General features: G+C 33.5%; 1 protein-coding gene across 2 annotated transcripts in view; it reads right to left on the bottom strand.

The window, feature by feature from the left end:
- KIDINS220 (kinase D interacting substrate 220) overlaps window positions 1-22667 on the bottom strand; it is a 69524-nt gene that overhangs the window by 3995 nt on the left and 42862 nt on the right. For both annotated transcript variants that reach the window (XM_081941322.1, XM_081941321.1), the window contains exons 23-28: window positions 14177-14355; window positions 13465-13691; window positions 11906-12016; window positions 3538-3672; window positions 1995-2093; window positions 480-725 (exon numbers count right to left, since the gene is read on the bottom strand). In XM_081941322.1, the coding sequence (XP_081797448.1) occupies window positions 480-725; window positions 1995-2093; window positions 3538-3672; window positions 11906-12016; window positions 13465-13691; window positions 14177-14355 (997 nt within the window). The remainder of the gene's footprint in view (window positions 1-479; window positions 726-1994; window positions 2094-3537; window positions 3673-11905; window positions 12017-13464; window positions 13692-14176; window positions 14356-22667) is intronic.

Genomic DNA, 22667 nt, shown 5'->3' with positions numbered 1-22667 from the left:
TGGTAACTAGCATAGGTTGAGATTGGTCCTGTCGGGGTAAGGTTCTGTGAGGATTCAATACAGCAAATTCATTTATCATATAAATGGTTTCATGAAGAGCTGAACATTTTAAATTTCTCAATTTAAGTTCCTAACTTTAACAATATTTAGAATAGAAGGGAAAATTGTAACAATTTTCTGTTGAAACCAACAGCCTTTCCCAATACAACACATTTTGTATTAGGAAAAAGTACATTTGTCCAGAAAAGTCTATATATAACTCTTGTCTATATATAACTGAAATGGAACATATAACTGCCTAATTAGAACCTGAACTAGAAACAAATGTAGTAACTTTTACTTTTTATAGTTATTTCTGATGTGCAACATATACTCTTTAAAAAAACTCTTTTAAGGAGCTTTACTCTTGTATGTGAATAATAGTTATGATTAAAACAAAAGGCACTGACTAAATTATATCTAATCTGAAGTGAAATTACCTGCCAGCTTAGATTGCTATGACGTGGAGGGGCTTCTTCTAGGCCAATATTGTTCAGTTCTTCAAAGCTAAAATTGAGAGCATAAGGAGCTTGACCTGGAAGACCAGTAAGTTCCGTATGGGGTAATTCATTATTCAGAGTTGGACGCCGAGTGAGATCATTATGAGGAATTGTATTGGCATGCTCATTCACTGTTCGAGAATCTTCATGGACAACTTGACTTTCTGCATTTCTCATATCAAGTACCTAACATAAGAAAGATATTAGACTGCAAGTTGAACATAACAGCACAACTAAAACATGGTCTTATTTTAGCAAAGAACTATGAAGCACATTTTTTAAGCTTTACATGATTCACTCAGTCTAAAGCAGCATTTCACAGCCTTGGAAACCTCAGTTCCAGCAATGACATTACTGATTGAGGAATAATTTAAGCCAGGGGTCTGCAACCTTAAACACTCAAAGAGCCACCGTTTCCCAGAGAAAACAAACACCAGGAACCATAAAACCTGGTTGGGTGTGGCCAATGTTACATCACTCACTCCCATCCAGTCATTTGACCTCCCCCCCAGCTATGCCTACCCAGGTTTTGTGGCTCCTCGTGTTTTTCATGGGAAATAGGTACCGTATTTTGAGTATAAGATGCACCTTTTCCCCCCCAAAAAAGAGGCTGAAAATCAGGGTGCGTCTTATACACTGAATACAGCATTTTTTGTCTCCTGAACCCCCCCCCCCCTTTCACAAAATGGCCGTGCATAGCCTTTAGGAGCCTTGCAGAGTGTTCCTGGGGGCTGGGGAGGGAAGAAATGAGCGAAAAACAGCCCATTTTTTTGCTCAATTTTGTGCCCCCCCAGCCCCCAGGAGCACTCTAGACGCCTCTTAAAGACTATGCATGCCCTTTTTTTGACAAAAAATGGGGCTGTTTTTGCAAAAAAATGGGCCATTTTTTGCTTGTTTTGGGGGGGCCACCCCCCAGGAGCACTCTACAAGCCTCCTAAAGGCTATTCATGCCCCCTTTTTTAAAAAAACAGCCTGTTTTCATGAAAAACAGAAGAGTGCAAAAACTTTTTTTTTAATTTGCCTCTTTAAAACGTTGGTGCATCTTATACTCCGAAAAATACGGTATCTCCCTCTCTCATCTCTCCCTCCCTCTCATCTCTTTCTCTCTCATCTCTCTCTTTTTCTCTACCTCCCTCTCCCTCCTTCCCTCATCTTTCTTTCTCTCATCTCTTTCTTTTTCTCTCTATCTCCCTCTATGTCCCTTGCAATGTTTCCAGGCACAGTTCCTGCCACTTTAAATACGAAACTACAAATTCTGGAGAAATTATTAACAAAACTTGGGTAAGGTAAAGTAAACAGTTCTTAGAATGAAATCCTATGCAAATATAACATTGAATTTCACTGAAACTATGTATTATGCTTCAAAGTAAATATATGCAGAAAGGCAAATGTAAGTTCCACCATCCAGCAGTCCTAACTATTAATATTAATATTTTATGTAATAGCAAGTCTTACTGCACTCCGGAAGAGATGCCAGTCCCCAAAATTCATGTTCATCTCACGTTTTAGTTCATCAATATTACACTGTGCTAAAACACGACCGTTTATATTAGCCTAAAAAAATTATAGAAACACAACATAGGTATTACTTATAAATGGTAGTAGAAAAGTAAACTTTAATCATTTCAAAAGTAATTCACGTACAGGTGCATTTATAATCTATACAAGGATAGTGCATGCTATATTTCAAAAGAAATATTATTATTTAGGATACATTATATAATGTATTTTATATAATAACTTTAGGACGTTTCTGTATGATATGTTTATATTATGAGTAATGCCCAGTCTTCATGTGAGTCTTTCCAAACCTAACTTATAAATTGACAGCATAGACACTGTAGGTTACCCCACACATTCCAAAATGTGTCAAATTAAATAAAGGCCAAATTGAATTAAAGTATTTTCTAGGAGGAACGATAACAGTTTCAGATACAGTATTTTAAAATTGCGAATTTCAACTGATTTGGGAACTGGAAGAAGGACTACAGGAGGAAGTACTTATTCCTCTTGCAGTATCCATTTTGTTGGGAGATTGAAACAATTGTGTGATGTACAAATGAGCTGGCAGGCTAAATATTGCAAGCTGTACTAAATATTATGTTATCAGTGTTTTTATTAAGGTTTTATCCACAATCGTGGATATTTGATCCAGGATGAATCAGAGGTAACTGTTGGGATGGATTGAGATAGATAAGAAGCCATGGTAAATTTTCTCCACATTGAATAAAATAAGTGTTTAACAGAGGATTTTGATTTTTTAGTTTTGTTTTTTGTTTGTTTGCTGTTCTACTTGCTAATTATTTGTCCATTAATATATTAGACAGATGACAGGTTAATAATTTGTAAGCAGAATTAGAAATTTGAAAAAAAAATTAAGGCCTGTTTAGCCAGAGGTGGGAAACTAATATGTTGTAATATATTTATCAGTATTCAGCTGGGGGATGGTAATATGTGAATTGTTGTGGTTTTTTAATGCGCCTTTCTAATGTTTTGCTCATGTTATTTGTTGTTTGTTTGCTTCTGTGATCAACTCTCCCCCCCCCTTTTTTTTTTCCTTTTGGAGTTTTGTACTTTAACGTTTGAATTAAAAAAAAACAATTGGGGGGGGAATAAATTTAATAATTGAAGTTGCTCATTCCTAATTTAGGAGAACGGCAGGTCTACTGCCCAGACTTGCTTATACAAAAAAGGAAAAAAGAAAGCCTTCCCTAAAGGGAAAGTTATATTAATACACTAACATTCACCTTTAAAACAAAACAAAAAATCTCAGCCCCACTTAACACATACATAATTCTTTATTTAAATATGATTTACCTTTCTATAATCTTAATCTATCCTTAATTCATTAATGGTATTTTGGCAGAAAACCAATTTAGTTTAAAACATTCTCTGCATATTCAATCTATTGAAAGATAATTATTATTTTTTTATTCTCCAACAGTAGATTTGCACAGACTAAGGAGAAGATGCACCATTTATGAATGCAGAAACATACCTTCTTTATAGTTGCAGAATACTGGGCCAGCATAGTCTGATCTAGTCCTTCTATTTGATTCAGCTTCTCACACACGGCATCTACACTCATTGAGCTCAAAGAAACATGTGATGCTCCTGATCCAGGGACTGTCCCCTATGCAAAGAAGTGCAACAGACAATATGTTGAAGTGCTTATTGTGATTCCTTTGCAAACACAAACAACAGCTAACATGTTTTGAGTCACTATTAACAGTATCAGTAATTGGGAATACTGACATACCATCAGAGGACTCGCTGATTGAAGTATACATCATGATATAGTGTCACAGGCAAGAACTTTCCCTGAAGGTTCTTACAAAATGGAAAATGATTTTTTAAAGAAATTACTCCTAGCACAAAAGTAAGGAAAATCTTGATGGATCTCTCCCATATATTCTACTCTTTCAGTACCTAGTTCATTCACAGCAGAATCTACTGTGGAACATACTAATCAAAAGAAAAATAATCATGGCTAGGTTTAAAATATGTAAATTTGTCTCAAAGGCACGTGCAAGTTTTAGAATATAACAAAAGATGAAGCAGTCCTGGAATCAGATATTGGTTTAATCTGCATACATTTAAATCAGTTCAAAGGGGGAAGGAGTATCACTTCTGTGTAGACATGCAATATTAGCGATAATGCCGTATAAGAGCTTGTCATATTTTTATTGTGCATGTAATATATTTTGCATGGCGTATGTACAATCTTAGCATTAAAGCTTAGCAGGCTGAATTCACTTTCTATATTCCAAATAAAGTTTTTTTTAAAAGAAGAGTAGAATGTACCTCTCAATTTGAATAATATCTGACTTAACAACTTGCTATTTTTATGGACTCATACATCCTAATAAAAGATAATATAATTAATAAAAAGCTGTAACTAGGAAAATCGTATTCTGTTGCCTCATATTTTCTCTGAATGTATTCCTGAGACTATTATATGTAATTGATTTTCAAGATCAGTTGGCAGATTTGAGTAAAAAAACAAATAAAGTAATTGAAACTAATGTTATGGTACCAAAACAAGTACCAGAAAAAAGTGTGAAGAATGGTGGACAATTCTGTCTGAGTCAAGTCAGAAATAAAGCAAAAGGGGGGGGGGAGCACTAGTAGAAATGCTTGCTGACTCATACAATTAAATTCAAGATGACAGAAGCTGAAAGGTATCTTTCTAGAGACAAATTTAAAAATGCCTGACTAATATGGCCCACTTTTACACATTCTAGGTTCAAAAATACAATTCTAAAATAAATTTCCACAAGATGTTGCATTCATCCCATCAAATTCCAAAAAAATGAGGAGCAATGAGTATCAAGTATTTACAATTGTCTAGGGAAGTATTTAAAAGATTAAATTGATAGTTTCATGCATATTAACATCAATGCAACAATAGCAAAAGGATTTTTTTAAATTGTCAAACACCATACATTTTTCACAATCTATTTATATTGATAATCTAATCAAATGTAGAAAAAAGGTTGAACATGCTACTACGCTTTGGAATTAAAACCAAGAAGGCTTTAAATGAGCAGGCAGCTTTACATTTATAAAGTTCAATGGAATAAAAGAAACCCTTCTACATATGTATTAAATAGGGACAGACTGAAGGATTTCTGTAGGTGTTGATCAATATGTAGGAACAGAAATCAAACAGGCCTGTATATCAATCTACATAGTTCACAATTTCAGAAAGGAGTTTTTGTTTTTTGGTACAAAAGTCAGTATTTGTATAAGGCTTTGCATAAAGCTAGCTGTATTAGCACAATCACATTAAATAAAGTCTATATTATATTTCTTCTGAGGAATGTATCCAATTTGAACTGTTTCAAATTCAAATTAATCGGCTTCTGATCTAAAAGCGTTGTTTTGAGTTGAAAGCAGGCTGTTTCCATCATTTTGATGTCGGTAAGAGGCAAGCAGCTGTTTCAAACCCATGTTAACTTCAAAATTGTCAAAACATTCAATTTTGAACTTGAAACACTTAAATTTCAAACATTTTGCACACATCTACTGTGTTTTTCAAGCACACTGTTGAGAATTCTGCTTTTGTGATTTTAACTGCATTCCAACCACACTAATATTTATATCATATAAGAAAGAAAAGGAAAAAAAAACTCACAATCTAAAAGATAATACTGAGGCTAATAATTATTTGACAAAAATAGTGTTTCATGCAGCGTAAGATAACCTTAGAAAATTTACATTTAACAAATTCTCTATGTGAGTGTATTCACACTATGATAGAGATTCACTGGAATCCAGAACACTTATTTTTTTTAAGAAAAGCAGTAAAAAATGGAAGTGGATCTTAGAGGTAACATATGAGTGTTACAATCATACAAACATTCTTTTCTCAGCTACAGTGTTTTTCAAATGTGTTGAGAGAGCAGAATTCTGCTACGTTTTTGTCATGCAAAACCTAAGAAGCAGAACATCAAAAGCAAGCCCCCCCCCCCCAAAAAAAGTGCATTAGTGTAGACAGCCAGCATGGCATTCCATCATGACAACAGAAAAACATGTGACCTTTGTTTAGAAAGTTGCTGTACCTGTCTTTGTCTTTTTAACCCAATTTTACATAGCTTTAAAACAAAAACACAATTTAACATAATTAGTAAGGCAATATCTATAAAAAAATAAGCTAGGATGGTTATTTAAATTTCCTCTTTGAAGTGGTAAAAAGCACCTGCTAAAAATGAATGTATTCTAATTAAAATGCCCCAATCCAAGAACTACGTATATAACTAGATCCTCATAGACTATATCCAAGATAATTTTGGGTCCCGTGCTCTATGAAAATTGTTGGGTTTTCAAAAAGAGTTTGTGTTGTCTCACTTAATGTTCTGCAGTTCAAAATAAGGTAAAAAGTCATAAGCCTTTTTATGCAGATAAGAATTCAATTACAAATTAATATCTTGATTTCCCTAGTTAATATCCTATTCGTTTTCTATGGTATAGTGGCTTGCTGGAGTAAAAGGTCTGATGTATTGGGGGCTACACGTAAGGCTACCAAAATATTTCAAAAACTTACTACAGCTGATTCATTTGCTGATAAGAATAGAAAGAACAATTGAAATCAAAACAATGAGCAGGTTTTAAATAATTTAATCAAACATGCAAACATAGCTTTAAAAATTTAAGATTAGTCACTGGTTTGGGAGCAGTCTTTTTAAAGTAATTAACCATTTTTTTAATGCCAGTTAATGGAATGCGAGAATGACTCGGAAGACAGGACAAAGAGAGGCAGCCAAAGGAATAGTCAGATAATAGGCAACTTATCCTGCAGGAATGTGGGAAGAGAGGGGGCAAATGGCTGACGGGGGCAAGTGGCTCTTTATAGCCCAAGAAAAGGGACCCAAAAGGGAAAGAGAGAGGAATAAATCTATTTTCAGGCGTACAAGATTGATGTCAGCCTCATGAGATAGACCAGGTAGGAAATACAGCCAAATGAGCTAATCCTACTTTATTGTAAGGTTACGTTAACAGAATCTTGCAAGTCTGAAGAACATCCCCCCACCTTCTCTTTACAGCCCAAGAAACTAGACAGGGTTCCTTCTGACCTGCTTTGCCCCACCCATATTCCTGCTGCAGGCTAAGCTGCCTTTTATCTTTCTAGTGACTGCAGTCTCTTCATCCTGTCCCCCAAGTTCATTCCCACATACTACATATAGCCTTCAACTTACAACAGTGAATTGATGTAAACATTTAATAATACAATACGGCTATGTAATAGTATACATGTGATTTATATGTTATGAAAATGAAAAAATAGAAAAAAACTTTATATAAAAAAAACTTACAACAGTTCACTTAGTGACTGATCAAAGTTACAATGGCACTGAAAAATGTGACCTACGACCATTTTTCACACAAATGTGACCGTTGCAGTATCCCAATGGTCATCTGATTTATATTTGGATGCTTGACAATTGTGTCATATTTATGACAGTTGAGGAGTCACATGACCCCCTTTTGTGATTTTCTGACAAGCAGTCAATGGGAATCCAGATTCACTTAACCGTGTTACTAACTTAACAACTGCGGCATGAAAAGTCATAAAATGGGGCAAAACTCACTTAACAAATTTCTCACTTAGCAACAGAAATTTTGGGCTCAGTGGTAGACGTAAGTTGAAGACTACCAGTATTACTTCTCTAAAATAGGTTTCCTCTTTTCATTACCACATTGGCATCAGTGTGGTACTTTCTCTTGCATTACTTTCACTTTCCTTCCCTTCTCTTCCTAATGCTAACAAAGGAGATGTAATGCATCCCCCGCCCCTTGGTGTAAGAATGATTGAAATATGAAAATGAAGAACCAAGTAATTTTATAAATGGGATTATTTTCTTTTACAGGCAATGTGTTTAATGGACAGGTCAATGAATGTAATAAGGAACCTGTCTAAAATGTACTTTGCAGGCAATTAATTGTAATTTGTAGTTATAGATTCAATTACATTTTTGCCCTGATCCTGCCCTTTCTTAGAGTATGGCTTCTGGCTGATACATAACCACATATGTACATGTACATATGCTTAGGCAAACATCTGGGAGATGGGAGGGGATTTCCAGGATTGGTTTCTGCTGAAACTCATGTTGACAAGGTAGGAAGATGGGCAATGAACACAATTTTTATTGTGTATATCTATCTGTCTCTTTTTCCTTTTATGGGGGAGGTCATTTTAGTAACTTTCATGTAAATACAGTATAGTTCCAAAAACATTTAACTTTTCATGTTATATATACATTTTAAATGGCTGAGTTCATATTGCAAGCATGCAATGCAGTTCATGTAGCATAATATTTCACAGCGGCTATGCCTTTCCCATTATTATTTTTTATTATAGAAATAGACTGTTTTGAAGAGTTTGTGCACAAACTGCATCTTAGTTGAAGGCAAAGGGAGGCAATATGGTTCCTAGCGATTCAGCTTATTATTCCAAACAATCATTTCTGCAGGAGTTGTTGTAACAAAATGTATTGTGTGTTACATGCACAATGAAAATAAACCAAAAAGATAATACCATGTCTATTTTATTGTGTTTCGACTTGAGAAATTTAATTTCTAATACTGAATACATGCTTACTTTCACACAGTGCTAACCTTTTTAGGCACTCCTGCCTTCATTTTTGTTTGTTTTTCTCCACCCATTTTGATAATAAAATTAGATATCAACATCCTTTTTCTAAAGAGAAAATATAGGATAATCAAATATAATAAACCTGATTTATTCCAGTTTCCTGTTACCAACATTGATAAGCTGTATGGTTTTGCAATAACAAAGGAAACTAGCAATAAAGGAGAATATTTGTAGCTCAGGGTTGAAATGAGGAGTCCTTGATGTTCCCTGACCTTGGTGGTTTTCTTGAAGACACTTCATTATCCAAACTAAGTAAGTCATCAATGCTAGAGTAGCACTGAAGATGTTATCTATTTGGGTAATGAACTTCTGCAAGAAAACAACCAAACTCAGAGAGCACCAAGGATCCCTCAAAGGAACCTAGGACTTGCAAGCACATATTTCAGTTTATTTAAAATCTATTTCCTATACACATTCAAAACCCATTAATAATGCCTTACAAATTTAAATAAAATTCCATGCTTCCTTCAAAAAGCAGACAAATGAATTTACTCACATTTTGTCAAATTATCATTTGGAACAAAAGGCTTAGATCAAATGTTAGATCACTTGGCTTAAAATATTAAAGAATACAATTCATAGTATATTTCTTTCAGCACTATGAGTTCATCTAAGAGGTGGGCCTCTTCTCAATAGAAATGAACTGCCTTACATTATACTTACAGCAATAAGGCTGTATGTCACTACAGTATACATAGAAATGTGTGTGATGCCCGTTTAATGCTTTACTATGCAGTAGCATGACCTTCCGTGCAGATATAAATGTATTAATATGTAGTATAGTATATTTCCCCATCCTAAACCATGATAATCCTAATTTTTTTGTTACTTGTTCGTAAGAGTCCCGGAAATGCAGCAGTCTATGAACGGGATCAAACATAGTCGAAGAGGTAAAATCTGCTGTCAAATGAACAGTAGGCAAACCAGGAGATGGTACAGACTGGATATGTCTTTGAAACGTATTGGCAAACAATCCAACAGACTCATAATCTGCATTGCAGTGAGCATAGCAGAGGGGGATTATAATAGGATATAATCATTTTCTCTGAAGTGTTTGCAAGTAGTAAAAGACTAACTTTCTTTTTATAACAGGAATATTTAATGTAGGACTATAAAATCAAAATCATGTTTTTAAAAAAACATAGGCTAAAATCAATAAAAGAATGGTCAACCATTTTTGCAGGTAATGTCAAGGATGTAGTTACGAACAGCTACAAAGAAGAAATTTCAAATTAATATTTTTTTTTAGAAAAGATGGACATGTGGGAAGTAAGTCTCATGTTTAATATTACCTATGGAAACACTTGTAAATCAGTGTGACAATAATGTAAATATGTGAAGCCAGACTTCTGTGCAAGCTCAGTAGGAGTATATTTTATCATCACTACTGCCTAAAATTAGCTTTATGGTTTGTCAACTGCAGTAACTTCATGGGTGTAACTGAAAAAGCACAGATTTTATTTGATCAAATCATTTGGCGAAGGCATCAGCTAATCACTTCTACAGAACTGAATAGCTAATACAATTTTACTTTACAGCATGATGGTGTGTCATGGTAAGTGTAAACTACCCAGAGTGTTAGAAACTCAGCAGTATACAAAATGTTTGACAACATAAATTTAAATATACCAAATGTGTTTCATGAACTGAAAAAATACTACTAATGAAGATGTAACACGCTTTATATTACTAAAAATAACTGTTTTTGACAGACTACTGAAAGGTAGCATGGAAAATGTAAATAATATATTCTATAAGCAGGATATTAGCCAATTCATTCACAAACTATGCTTATTAGTCTTCATCTACACTATTTGTCCATCAAGCCACTGATGCAGTTAGTGAATAGCAGTTATAATTAAAGCAAATTCATTATTGTTGAGGAAGCAACGAGATGCTACAGTTCCACACACCACATGACTACTCTTTTACCATTGAGGGCTCTGTGGGTATCGATAGCCACTCATCAACATCCTCCTTGATAATATCCTAACAACAACAACAAACCATTATGATTTGGACAAAATGTTGACACACACACAAACACAAAAATAAAAATAAACAATGGATGAAGATGTATCAAATAATGTATCATTCCATACGCAGAATATTTTTAAGCCAGGGTTTAAAATAGAGCAGCTATATTGATCATTTTATTTGTTTGTATTTTCTTCCTCTCTCTTTCCTATATTCATATCAATTCTCCATTTAACTTTTTAGTTTAACAATAAACCACAACTTTCTATTATATCTTAATTGTTTTGTTCAAACTACTATTTGTCTATAAATAAGTGAAGAAGAGGGGACACATATGATCAAAATATCATGTCCTTGTTAGGAAGAACATGTTTTCCCAAAAAACATGTCTGTTACCTGTGGCCCTCAAGCCCTGGGGTGATTATCTCTGATTTTGATTAATTTTATAATAAAGTATAAATGTCTCTGTATAATTTCACTCTAAAATAATTATTTTTTCTAATGTTTCTTATTTCTTTCTGAACATCAGTTGATTCAATATGAATTCCTATGAAGATAAGGAAAAATCTCTTCTGAATTTTGCTTGACTCCTCATTACTTCCTTGAATTGCAACTTGTCAATAGTATGGGGGTAACTTGGCACTGTTTTCTTCTGGGATGTTTTTAATCTCTAATGTAATCTACATTTCTGGGATGTCCTAGGGATCTTCCATCCAAGTAGTACTATTAAGGCCTGATCTTATTTAATAATTTTAGAGACTAGCCAGGGACAGGCTGATGGGTTAAGTTGCTGTTAAAAGATTTTAAATGTACCAAAGTATGGCGCAATTATGAAAATGTGTGTAAGGCTCCATTTTTAACGTGACATAAAATCAGAATCAAACTAGAAGTAAACTTCACTATCTGATTTTAAATACAATATACAATTGTTTACTCAACTGTTTGTCTTTACAGTTACTAATTTACTTACGCTAACTTAAAGGTAAGCCTTTCTTTTCTTATGTTAGAAATACATCAATTTTAATATAGCAAGTGAAACCTAATATACAAATGTTTTAAAAGTGGAACAAGATACATTGTGCTGTCTAACTTTTATTTAAAGTGTTCCAATAATACTTCTAAAGAAAATATAGTTTAGGTATACATGTGCCATAATTAAACATATCTATTTTTGTATTACTTACTCATCTTATCATGTAAATTAGTATGTTCATTTACTTTACAAGATACTTACTAGACCATTGCTTTGTTCCCTGGACAAATTCGGTTTTAGTGATGGACGGGAGGTGAGATGAGAACTGCCAGGGTAATACCTTGGCATGTAAACATATGGGGCAAAGAATGGCTATGGAAAGAAACATGTAACAAAAAGGGACCATTACAAAAATCAAAAGAACTTAATTCAACAAATGCTAATTTAAAAATGTAAAACATAAAGGTTTAGTTCCTTGGGTAATTAGGCAGTCATATCTTGAAATGATCAAAATGTGAAATAACAACTAAATAGTTACCTACCCCACTTGAAATCAACAGGAAAGTTTCATATAGGTTCAATGACAGACAAACATTAATATGAAACATTTTTATAATGAATGATAACATGTACATAGCTTCAATGGAAAACTTTTAATACAGTTTAGAACTGCTAAAAAGTAATATAATAATGAAAATGACTTCTGTAGCTTTCCAATAGTAGCATTATCTCTATAAGCAAATCTGAAACCATGGTTGCATTTTGGAATCATTTCAGAAGTTCTTTATAAAAGTGAGAATCCATGAAGTAATTTATGTTTAATTTTTATACCAATTTTAGAACTGTATCTCATTCCCTATTAGATAAAAATTCAACAAACATTGTATACCCCTTTAAAAATTAACCTGTCTTGAAAATTATTATTTGAATTTGGACTGACGTAGTAAAATTTCTGAATTTAAAAGTGTAATGCTATTGATATCATCTCTCAGTAGGTCCTACAAGACTGCAAGTTTAATTTTAGAGTGTATTACACGTTGAATTAGATTCCTTTAGAATAAAAAATAATTTTTCATATATTCACTGCATCTCAGTGTTGAAATGGAAATAAGCATTTTGTCCGTGCATACAACTTTTCAGGGAATAAACAATCAATCCAGGAAGCCCTTCAATTAATCAAAATAAAATTAAAAACCAGAATTATTGCCAGTTACTGAAAAACAAATATATCATCTCATAATTTGAAACTTAATATATGGTACTCCCAAAAGATTATTACTGTCAGATAAAACAAAAAGCTATAGACTTCTTAGTCTGATTGTTTGCACCTTGAAAAGAGTGAACGGACAGTTATATGTTTATTAATGTTTAGTTCATTTTAATCTAACAGTTGAATTGTTCAAAATAATAACTTTGTTCAATCCATTTTTCAAAAATGTTTTAATGTATTACACAGACAACATGCTGAGCTTTTGAGAAAGCTCATGACATTTAAAAAAGTACCAGGAGTCTATAATTATATACATGGGCAATTTAAATAATCATTTTAACCTATGCTTGACTTTAAGATAAAGAGGACTCCTTTTCTGCAGGGCTAATAAATCTGAAAATCTTAAAACTTTTTTTTCATTTAACCACCTATTGATAATATAAAAATATTAATTTCTGCACACGCTTGCACTATGACACTATTTACCAAATACAATCAGTAGAAGGCTATCATTACTACCTTTCTTCTGCTAAGATATATGATTTCTAATGAGATATGGCACCCAAACTAAATAAAACAGTGCAGATTTTAAACTGCTATTGTTTCTTACTCTGTTATAAAATGGATGCTGAGGTCCTGTCATTCCACTGTAGTAGCTACTATGGGGTTGTGGTGATACAACTCCTCCATTGAAAGGTCCATTAAAAGAATGGGTTGAAGAGCAGGCTGACGATGGCTGACTAAATACTGATGATGCTCTGGGTGCTGCATCTTGTATAGGCATTGCAGGATATGGAATTGCTGCAATATTAATTTGGTCTCTTGCAGCCCGGACATCTGAAATATTCAATGCACCAGTGTAATTGTCAGAGCAGTTACAACTAATCAACCAATAAACACCAAGTGAAAGAATGGATTAATCTGAAATCAAATTTCTTGCATTCAATTTTTAAAATAGAAAACTAAAGCTAAATGATAGAATTCTTGAAAAATTACAGTTAACAGTTTGTTGGTACAAATAGATACATGATTTTTATTTTATTTTATTGTTTAATACTATGCAGATCGTTGCAAGTATGAGCTCTCAATTGCTTCACAAATGGACTGATGCATCTCTCCAAAGTGAATAGTAAGTAATAGGAGCTAAGAGGACAACCAAAATGTAAGATACCTATATCATTAATTATTGGAAGGATAATTGTAAATAATGATTGCATAAAGATTTGCTCTGATATATTTCAGTAGGTTTTGGGGAACTCAGACAGAGTGTTTTTTGGTAATAGTAAAATCATTTATTGTGTAATTAATTGGTGATATATTACCTGCAATAATTTCTCGCAGTTTGGGATCAAGATTTACTGTACATGGTAAAAACGTTTTTACATCTCGTGATATAAGGACTGGAGTTCGTGATGACAAAAATACTTCAAAATTTCGAATATCACCATCAATTTCTAGTAAAGGTTCAACATCTTTAGTTGTTGGAATATTCTTTGAAATTCTAAAGAAAGCAAAGAAAGTTCCAGATTAGAAAGCCTTATCTAATACAATTTACACATATATGGTATGTTTTAAATCTGCTAAAGAAGTTCATTTCAGAATTCTTGTTTTTCTGTCCTGATATTTTAGAAATTGTATTTGAAATTATAAACAACTATACATGTGAAACCACGTTATCTATAAATTGAACCTATAAACGGAGTAAAAAAAATGTACATCATCTATGCAATCAGTACCTAAAATTAGTACAAATATAATTAAGGCAGAGAATAAAGAGTTAAATATGTCAACCATCTGATTTTTGTCAAACCAGACTCCAAAAAGAAAAGGAGCTAAAGACTTTAAATGAAAAACCACAGCTGAGAAGTCACATGAAGCAAATTAGCTGAATTTTAATGCCAGCTCTGCTTAAAACTGAATGTGAATAGTGTTCTGCGTATGTCAAACAATGCTTCTGTTCAGAAGCCAATAGCCTACGGATAGTTTATACATCAAAATCTCTATTCTAACCTTTTGAGCTTAATACATTAAGCTATTCTGCTAAAAGATGTTAATGTAAATTATGAACTTTTGTTGTTGTTGTTTTTTTGAAGGCCACTTCTGAAAAAAGAGTACCATGAGTAACCAAGAGACTACTTATAAAAGCATTTAGAGCTGACCTTGGGAAGATATGAGTCAGCTGTTAAGGGAGAAAGGAAAGAACCATTAAGGAGGACTTGGAGAGGAGATTACACAGACCAGGCTTGAAGAAAACATGAGAAAGAAACTCAACATAACTCTACTTTGGTTTTGTTTAATATACGGGGAACAATGAAATCTGAATAAGCTTTCAAGAGTCTATTAATATACCCTACAATCACAAAGCAGCATTCCTAGGATTCCTATAGTGTCACTTGGCCTATCCCAAAGGGCTCACAATACAAGGAAAGTGGCATTAATCACATAAAACCAATCCTCCCAACTGATGACAACTACCAAGCAAGCATTGACATCTTTAACACCACAATAACACCATAAGTCAGCAATAACCTATGATTACAAAGTGTGATACCTAAGAACATTGAAGGTAATGTTTCAGGTAACAAAGTGTATCATAGAAAAGTGAGTACAGAACCTCACAATTCATCCCAAAACTTTAATGATGTCATCAAAGTAGCACAAAAATGAAAATATGATGGGCAAGGTATGTCATATGCAGGCATAGCACAGAGGAGCCTGAAAAATGACATACTTGTGGCTCTGCAATTTTAGAGTCTTGCAAGATCCTATGGGATGGGGGGGAGGGGAGAAAAACCATGGACCCAGCTGGAACACTACCAATGGCTATATGTAATTCAAATACTTGATATTTTTGCTTTAGGCAATGAATCTTCATGAATGAATACAACTGATCTACTTAAGTGTCTACCAACCTCAAACTTCTGAGAATAAAAAAATAAGAATAGAAGAAAATTACGAACTTCATACAAGATGAAGTCTGCTGTGTCTGAAAACTGTCTAAATTATCCAAGATAATTGACTCAAGGTTGACTCAGCCTTCCATCCTTCTGAGATGGGTAAAATGAGGACCAAGATTGTTGGAGGCAATATGCTGACTCTGTAAACCACTTAGAGAGGGCTGTAAAGCACTTATAAGTAAATGCTATTGCTATTTTTAATGTCCTACCTACAAACCAATTATTGGGTGGTTATGGATATATTCCATCACATCAAATGCACACTACAACCTGCAAAAAACCTACCAAAAAGCCTTGAAATCTCTTGATACATTTGACAGGTAAAACAAACACACTGTAGGCAAACATGGAATTACAAGTAAATTTAATTGAGGATACTCGTCTGCTGCAGAGTTTCCATAATGGTTAAAGAAATTCTATAGTCAATTATCAAATATTGGAAAATAAGAGAACAGGTCTAAAACCATGGATAAATTAAAAATGCTAGTTACTGCAAGGTAAGAAACTAGATATCAGTAGACCAAAAGGAAAAACTAAGGATATACTGAAATAAAATAAGTAAAACGCATCTTGTGCTAAAAAAGTATTATTGATGTTAAAATCAATTTTAAAAATTCAGTAAATACAATGTGGCACAAAAAATAAGTAAATTAGATAGTTATCAGAATATCTGCAAGGTAGGAATTAATGTAAGGCATGTCATACCACTAAAAATGCTAGAATATAAAAAGAAGAAAGAATAAAATAGCCCTTCTGTGTTGTATTGTATTGTGTTGTATTGCTTTGCATTGTGTTGCTTTGCATTGTATTCCATATACATACACGCATGCATTTTCTTTCTGGTGGCTAATTAAGCAATTAATGAAAACTGGATATGTTGGATCTAGTTGAGGAAGAGACTGATGAACGAAAAAAGAAGCTGACTAATTAAAAAGTATACATCCAAATATCAGTGACTCAATTTTCAGACACGAGTAGAATTTCAACATAACAAATGGGACAGTGAACCAGAGTTTTAAATAAAAGCAGCAAGACGCCTTCTATTTTTATATCAGGAGAAAGTAGTACAATGTGACTGATGGTCACAAGAAACAAAATTAAGGCTTAAACCCTCAGAAATGCTGCAGCAAGAACTGAAATAAGCAGTTCATGCAAAAAACCTCTACCTATCACTGAGCTGATGCAGTTCATCATGGAGGAAAGAACCAAATTTGTTAGAGACTAATCACCAATGTGAGAAAATGATATTACAATTAGGAGAAGTCAGGAAGTATTTGGCTGTAGTTTCTGCAGTTAAAGGTGGTATAAACAGTTACTGAAACTGAGGGATGATTATTTTCCCACACTGGCATGCTGCATGATTGGATTACTTTTTTATGAGATTAAATGGAAGCAAGCATCTAACTCAAGAGTCGCTTTATATATCACGAGAACTCAAAGCTCTGAAACATTCGATGGGAAAGACATGCAAAATTCAGAAAATGCAAAAGTTGAATAGTTTTTCACTGAACTGTACATATAGTTGGAACTGTACTGCTTTATTATAAGCTGTAAAGTAACTTGAAGGCAAGGAGCAAAAAAAACAAGATTAAGAAAAAAATTCCCCTTGGGTTTTATATCAGGTAATATGGCACATATGAATAAACATTACATCTCCCTACTCCTTAAATAATTGTCCATGAGAGTGAAGAATTTTTTCTCAATTGAAAATATGTAAATAATCAGAAACTCCAACCAGTTTTGCTTCTGTCCACATTGTTTAAATCATATCAAAATTATTTTAATAAAATTTATGCACTTTCCCATCAACAGTTAAACAGAAAACCAATTAAGTTATCTAAAAAATAGAAAAACCACTACTACCATCTACTGGAAAGCAACTCATGATATACAGTATCTTGTCCACATGTCCTCTTTTTTAAAAGGTATGCTAAAAATCTTTTTTAAAAACAGTTTATATAGAATGCATAATTATTACATTTCTAAATACAACACTGCAAAAATAGAGAAAATAATTTTCATTTCAGCTTTTTTCTGTTATGTATACATTAACAACAGCAAAAAAAAAATCTGGGACAAAAGCTTTTAACTGAACACATAATTGCAGGAAAATTACAATAATTGTCCCAATTAAAGTAACCCTAAATGAACAGTTTGTCATCTTAATGTTCCAATAGTTTATATAAGGATCTACTTAATTAGAAGAAATTGCTTTCTAATGTTAGTATTCAGTGTCATTTGTTAAAAGTTGAACAATTTAGAAAATTATTTAACAAAAGCAACTTCACTAAACACCAAGAACCAACATTTTTTTTTACAGATGAATAAGGCACATATATGTATCCTCAAATTACTGTAAAAATAAATGAGGCTTTTATGGAAAAATGAACTTTAAATCTGGTGGTAAAAATTTTTCTGGCTTTGTACTGATTCATATTTAATGAAAATTATGTATTTAAACTATCCCTTATTAGTGCAATCCCTTTTCAAATTATAATAAACCAAGAGGATCAAAATGAATTAGAAATATTGCAATTTAAAACCTTATTCAATAGCTAACAGAGCATAAGGAACATATATAAAAACAGCAAGTACCTTTTTTGGGTATACACGCGCCCACACACAGACACACCTACATATGTATCCTTTCTTTCAGGATCAAGCTTTCAGAATAAAGGAGCAAATCACAAATCAAAACATTTTAATATAATCATTTTGTGATAGAAATGTGCCTGTGAAGTCATTGCATTTTCTTGATAAATTACATGGCAAACATCATAAGGTTGCACCAAACTTCTTAATGAATATATTGTTATTGTGAAAGCAGTGTTTTCACGAAATCAACAACTTCTCAGAAATCTAATTGAAATCAACAACTTCTCAGAAATCTAATTGTTCAATCAGGATTACTTTGAGCGGGTGTTTGTTTCAACATCAAGAAGAGTGATGTCCCCTAAGGTTTAATTATGTGATGTTACTAAGAAGCCAAGGACATCTTTGTGTTTCATATTTAACACAAGTGTCATTATATCAGTGGAGCTGGGTACAACATTTTCAGAGAACTTCAAGCTTTTTATGAAAAGAAATAAATCAGATAAAAAATATTCATTTCATAAGGGTCAAAAGATGGGCTCATAAACAGCTCCTTCCTCAATTTTGGCTTAGCCCTAAATTCATCGATTTGGACTTCTACTATTTCACTTATACTGATAAAGAGAAAAATAACTGAAGATTCCAGTACCAAATTCAGATTGTTAAAAATAGAAATAATGCAAATACAAAACTTTAATTAGGCATTAACCTGATACTTTTCCAAAGCTCTATATCCCAAAATATGTTTGTACTTTTTTGTTTTCCAAATATGGTGCTATTGTTACAACATTAGAATAGATCTTTGGAGCTACAATCAAATTCTTAGTCAACCATGAAGCTTATTGGGTAACACTGAGCCAAACTTTTATCTCTCAGCCTAACCACTAACATGGGAATATATTCTACCACAGTTTCTTGGATAAAAGGAAGAACATAAATAAATAAAATAAAAATCTGTGAAATGAAAACATGAAAACACCAACTGCTTCCAATGCTCAGAATCTCAAAACCTTAAATGTCATGCAGATAAATGTAGATGACATTTAAATGTTTGGTAAATGAAATAGTGTCTCATAGATTCCTAGCTGTTCATGAAATATGATGGGTAACAAAAGCCATAGTAATCCAGCAACATAAAATTATCGCATTAGCCATCTGTTAACTAAATCATATGCCTCAAAAGTTATCTCAAAACTGACAAATCTTCTAATGTAACAATTGGACATCAGTAAGCACTCAGCTGTACAGAGTGCCACAGAGAGCCTGCTGTTTGAATCTAACACAGAAGGAAAACAGTCCAGAATGCTTCACAAATTACAAATGAACTTGGTTCACCTTTGGCTTAGGATTTTCAATTTGTAGTTTCCTTGAGTTGTGACATTGCATCTGCATAAGACATCTCTGTCAGCATCAATATTTTTAATTATTCATAAATTCTAAACCATAAAGGTAACCCTCTACAGCAGGGGGGTCAAACTGAATCCCATTGCGGGCAGTATCAGGATTTTGTTTGTCCTTGGGGGGCTGAGGCGGGCGTGGCCTGGTCATTATAGCTGACAGGGTGGGCGTGGCTGGGATGGGATAGGGCGCGGACAGCATGGGTCGGTCCCTCGCCATCTCCAGGACAGCCTCGCGGGACAACTCTGGGCCTATTGCAAGTTGAATCTGGCCCGTGGCCTGTGTGTTTGACGCATCTGCTCCACAACATCCTTTTCAGAAAATTTATTTGAGGAGGTATCATACCTAGAATATCTCTTTTTTGATCTTCCAGATTTTCAGAAATATTGCTAGCTTATATTTTAGAATCAACATTTTGTTGTAATGATTGTTGTAGGGGGAGGAAAAGAATTTATCATTATTGTATTTGGTCATTTAGATATTCGTAAGATTTAAGTACAAAGTTTACCTGCGTTAGTGTTTCAAACGTTTCTACAGGTAACACATAACTGGACTGTGTTAGGTGATATATTAATAAGATTCTCAATGAAAATTAAACCTATCAGTTTTTATTTAATGATTAAATTCTTTTGAGTCTCTGTAAATATAATTTTCTTTTGAACAATGGACATATAGCCATGTTTTGTTGGCTCAATGTGGACCTGATAACTTAACAGCTTCTAAAATATCTGATATATTATGAATATTGAAAAATTCAATTCAAACCATTTTTTTCTTCTGTCAAAAAGAGAAATGGTAAATGGACGGCTTAAAATATCTGTAACAAATATACAAGAAGCTTATAATCAAGAATTGGAAACTCCAGTCTTTTCAGCCAACGAAGTCACGTTTTGAAGAATACTAAGTTTATGATCTGTGATTTAAAGCTGAAATTAATCTATCAAAATATTGTTTTTCATATCTACTTGACACCTTCTAGATGCTTTGTAAAGAATGGACTGATCATTATTTGTGTTGGTGTTGTAAAAAATGTAAAAGTACCCTCACACATATGTTATGCTATGTTCTTTTTACCTCTTTTGGAAAAAGTATAGAATAGGTTCACAGAATTGCTGAGTAAATTGTTTTTAAAGGTACACATATTGAACCAAATTATACATTAACTGCTGGAGAGGGGAAATATTACAATTCCATATATAAAGGATTGTATTTCAGAGAAGTGATTTAGCAATTTTGAGAAAATTGTATCTTTTCTGTTAATCAGAAAATGTCATACTGCCCTCTTTGGGGGACAAATGCACATGCTCGGGGAATATAGGAAGTTTACTCTTCTATTTTAAAGACTTACAAATCAGGTGAACTTGGAATAGAATTGCAGTTCCAGACTCTTATTTTTTATGTTTATGTAATATGCATTTTTCCTTCCTCTTCCGTGACTGTTCATTTTTATTTTATGTATTTTTGTTTGAAATGGATTAACAAAACTATTCAAATATTTAAAAAACAACACAATTATTTTTTTAAAGTTTGAGATCTGAAATTAACCATACATTCTCTATCAAACTTGTAACAGTATTACATCAGTCTTCTTAATAAAAATAACCAATTATAGCAGTGCCATCTACTGGAAGAAGGAAACTAGTTACAGTTTTTAAAAGATACATGGGATATTCATTATTGATATTTATTTTAAAATAAGTTTCTTTCAACTCAGTGGAATCTTTTGAACAGATATGAATAGGATTGTATTGTATTAAAATAAATGTACTCAAAAAATCAGCAATGAAAGCAATGTGGTAGATTCATACCATAAAAATGCAAATATTATTTGTTGCATTTTGGAAACCCTGTTTTAATAGTTCTGTAATTGCCACATCTACATTATTATTATTTTCTTAACCTGTCAACATTTTTTTTACCTCTGCTAGAGAGAAGAAACAAGCTCCATTGAAAGATATCCCCATCCAAAGATATCTCAAGAAAAAGAACTGTCACCAAAATAATGAAAAAAGGCCAGTTAGAAAACTCATGTTAATGACCTATAGCTCACTTGAGACAACTAAAAATTAATTTTGAGTACATAAATCAAGAAGAAATTACCTGATCAATTTTAATAAAGTTGGAATAGATATAACAAAGTATCTGTCTAGCTGTATAAACTTTAACAGGCATTTTTCAAGCTTTGCCAGTTTAGAGTCATACTAAATTATGTTAAACATTTAATTTGGAAATATGACAGCTTCTTTCATTAATACTATGGATTAACAATTTCTTATTTTCCATAAGCATCACAGTATTTGTTTTCCAATCTCTGTGTCCCTCAAAAAGCTAGAAAAAGTGCAGAAACGGACACAGAGACTTAAGCTTCCAAGTTTTTTTCTATTTGGCTATCTTTCGAAATTCTTTCAATTGGCTCTAAATTCATTCGATTTGGAGGCTTGTAGCCGCTAGGGGCTTCTGCCTCGCTCTAGCTTGCCTCCACATGTGGCAGGGAATGCTTGAGGTTTGCCAATGGGGAATTTACCTCAGGCTCTGCCTTTCTGTTTATTGCTGCTGCCCCTCCACCCTAAGAGCCGATCGCTGCAGCCGCACCGCCTGAAGACTTTAAAAAGTGATCTCATTGCCCTCGCAGCCTGCAGCTTCTCCAAAGCGCTGTAGCCACTGCAGCCGCTTGAGCGCAGGGCATTTCTCACGCCGCCACGCTTATTGCCGCCTCAGCAGCATTCCTCCCTTTGGCCTCGAAAGGCTCTCTCAGCTTCACTTCCAGCCTTCTGACAGCAAAGCAGCAATTTCTGCTGAGTGCAAAACCGCCTGGCCAGTTCACTCCTTCATCCCTTCCTCAGGGCCCTATCTACTCAGCCCTTCC

The sequence above is a fragment of the Natrix helvetica genome, assembly GCF_964273705.1.
Source record: "Natrix helvetica genome assembly, chromosome: 2".
NCBI classification, from domain to species: Eukaryota; Metazoa; Chordata; class Lepidosauria; order Squamata; family Natricidae; genus Natrix; species Natrix helvetica.
The sequence above is the reverse complement of the archived record's forward strand: the minus strand, read 5'-3'. Positions and strand labels throughout refer to the sequence as shown.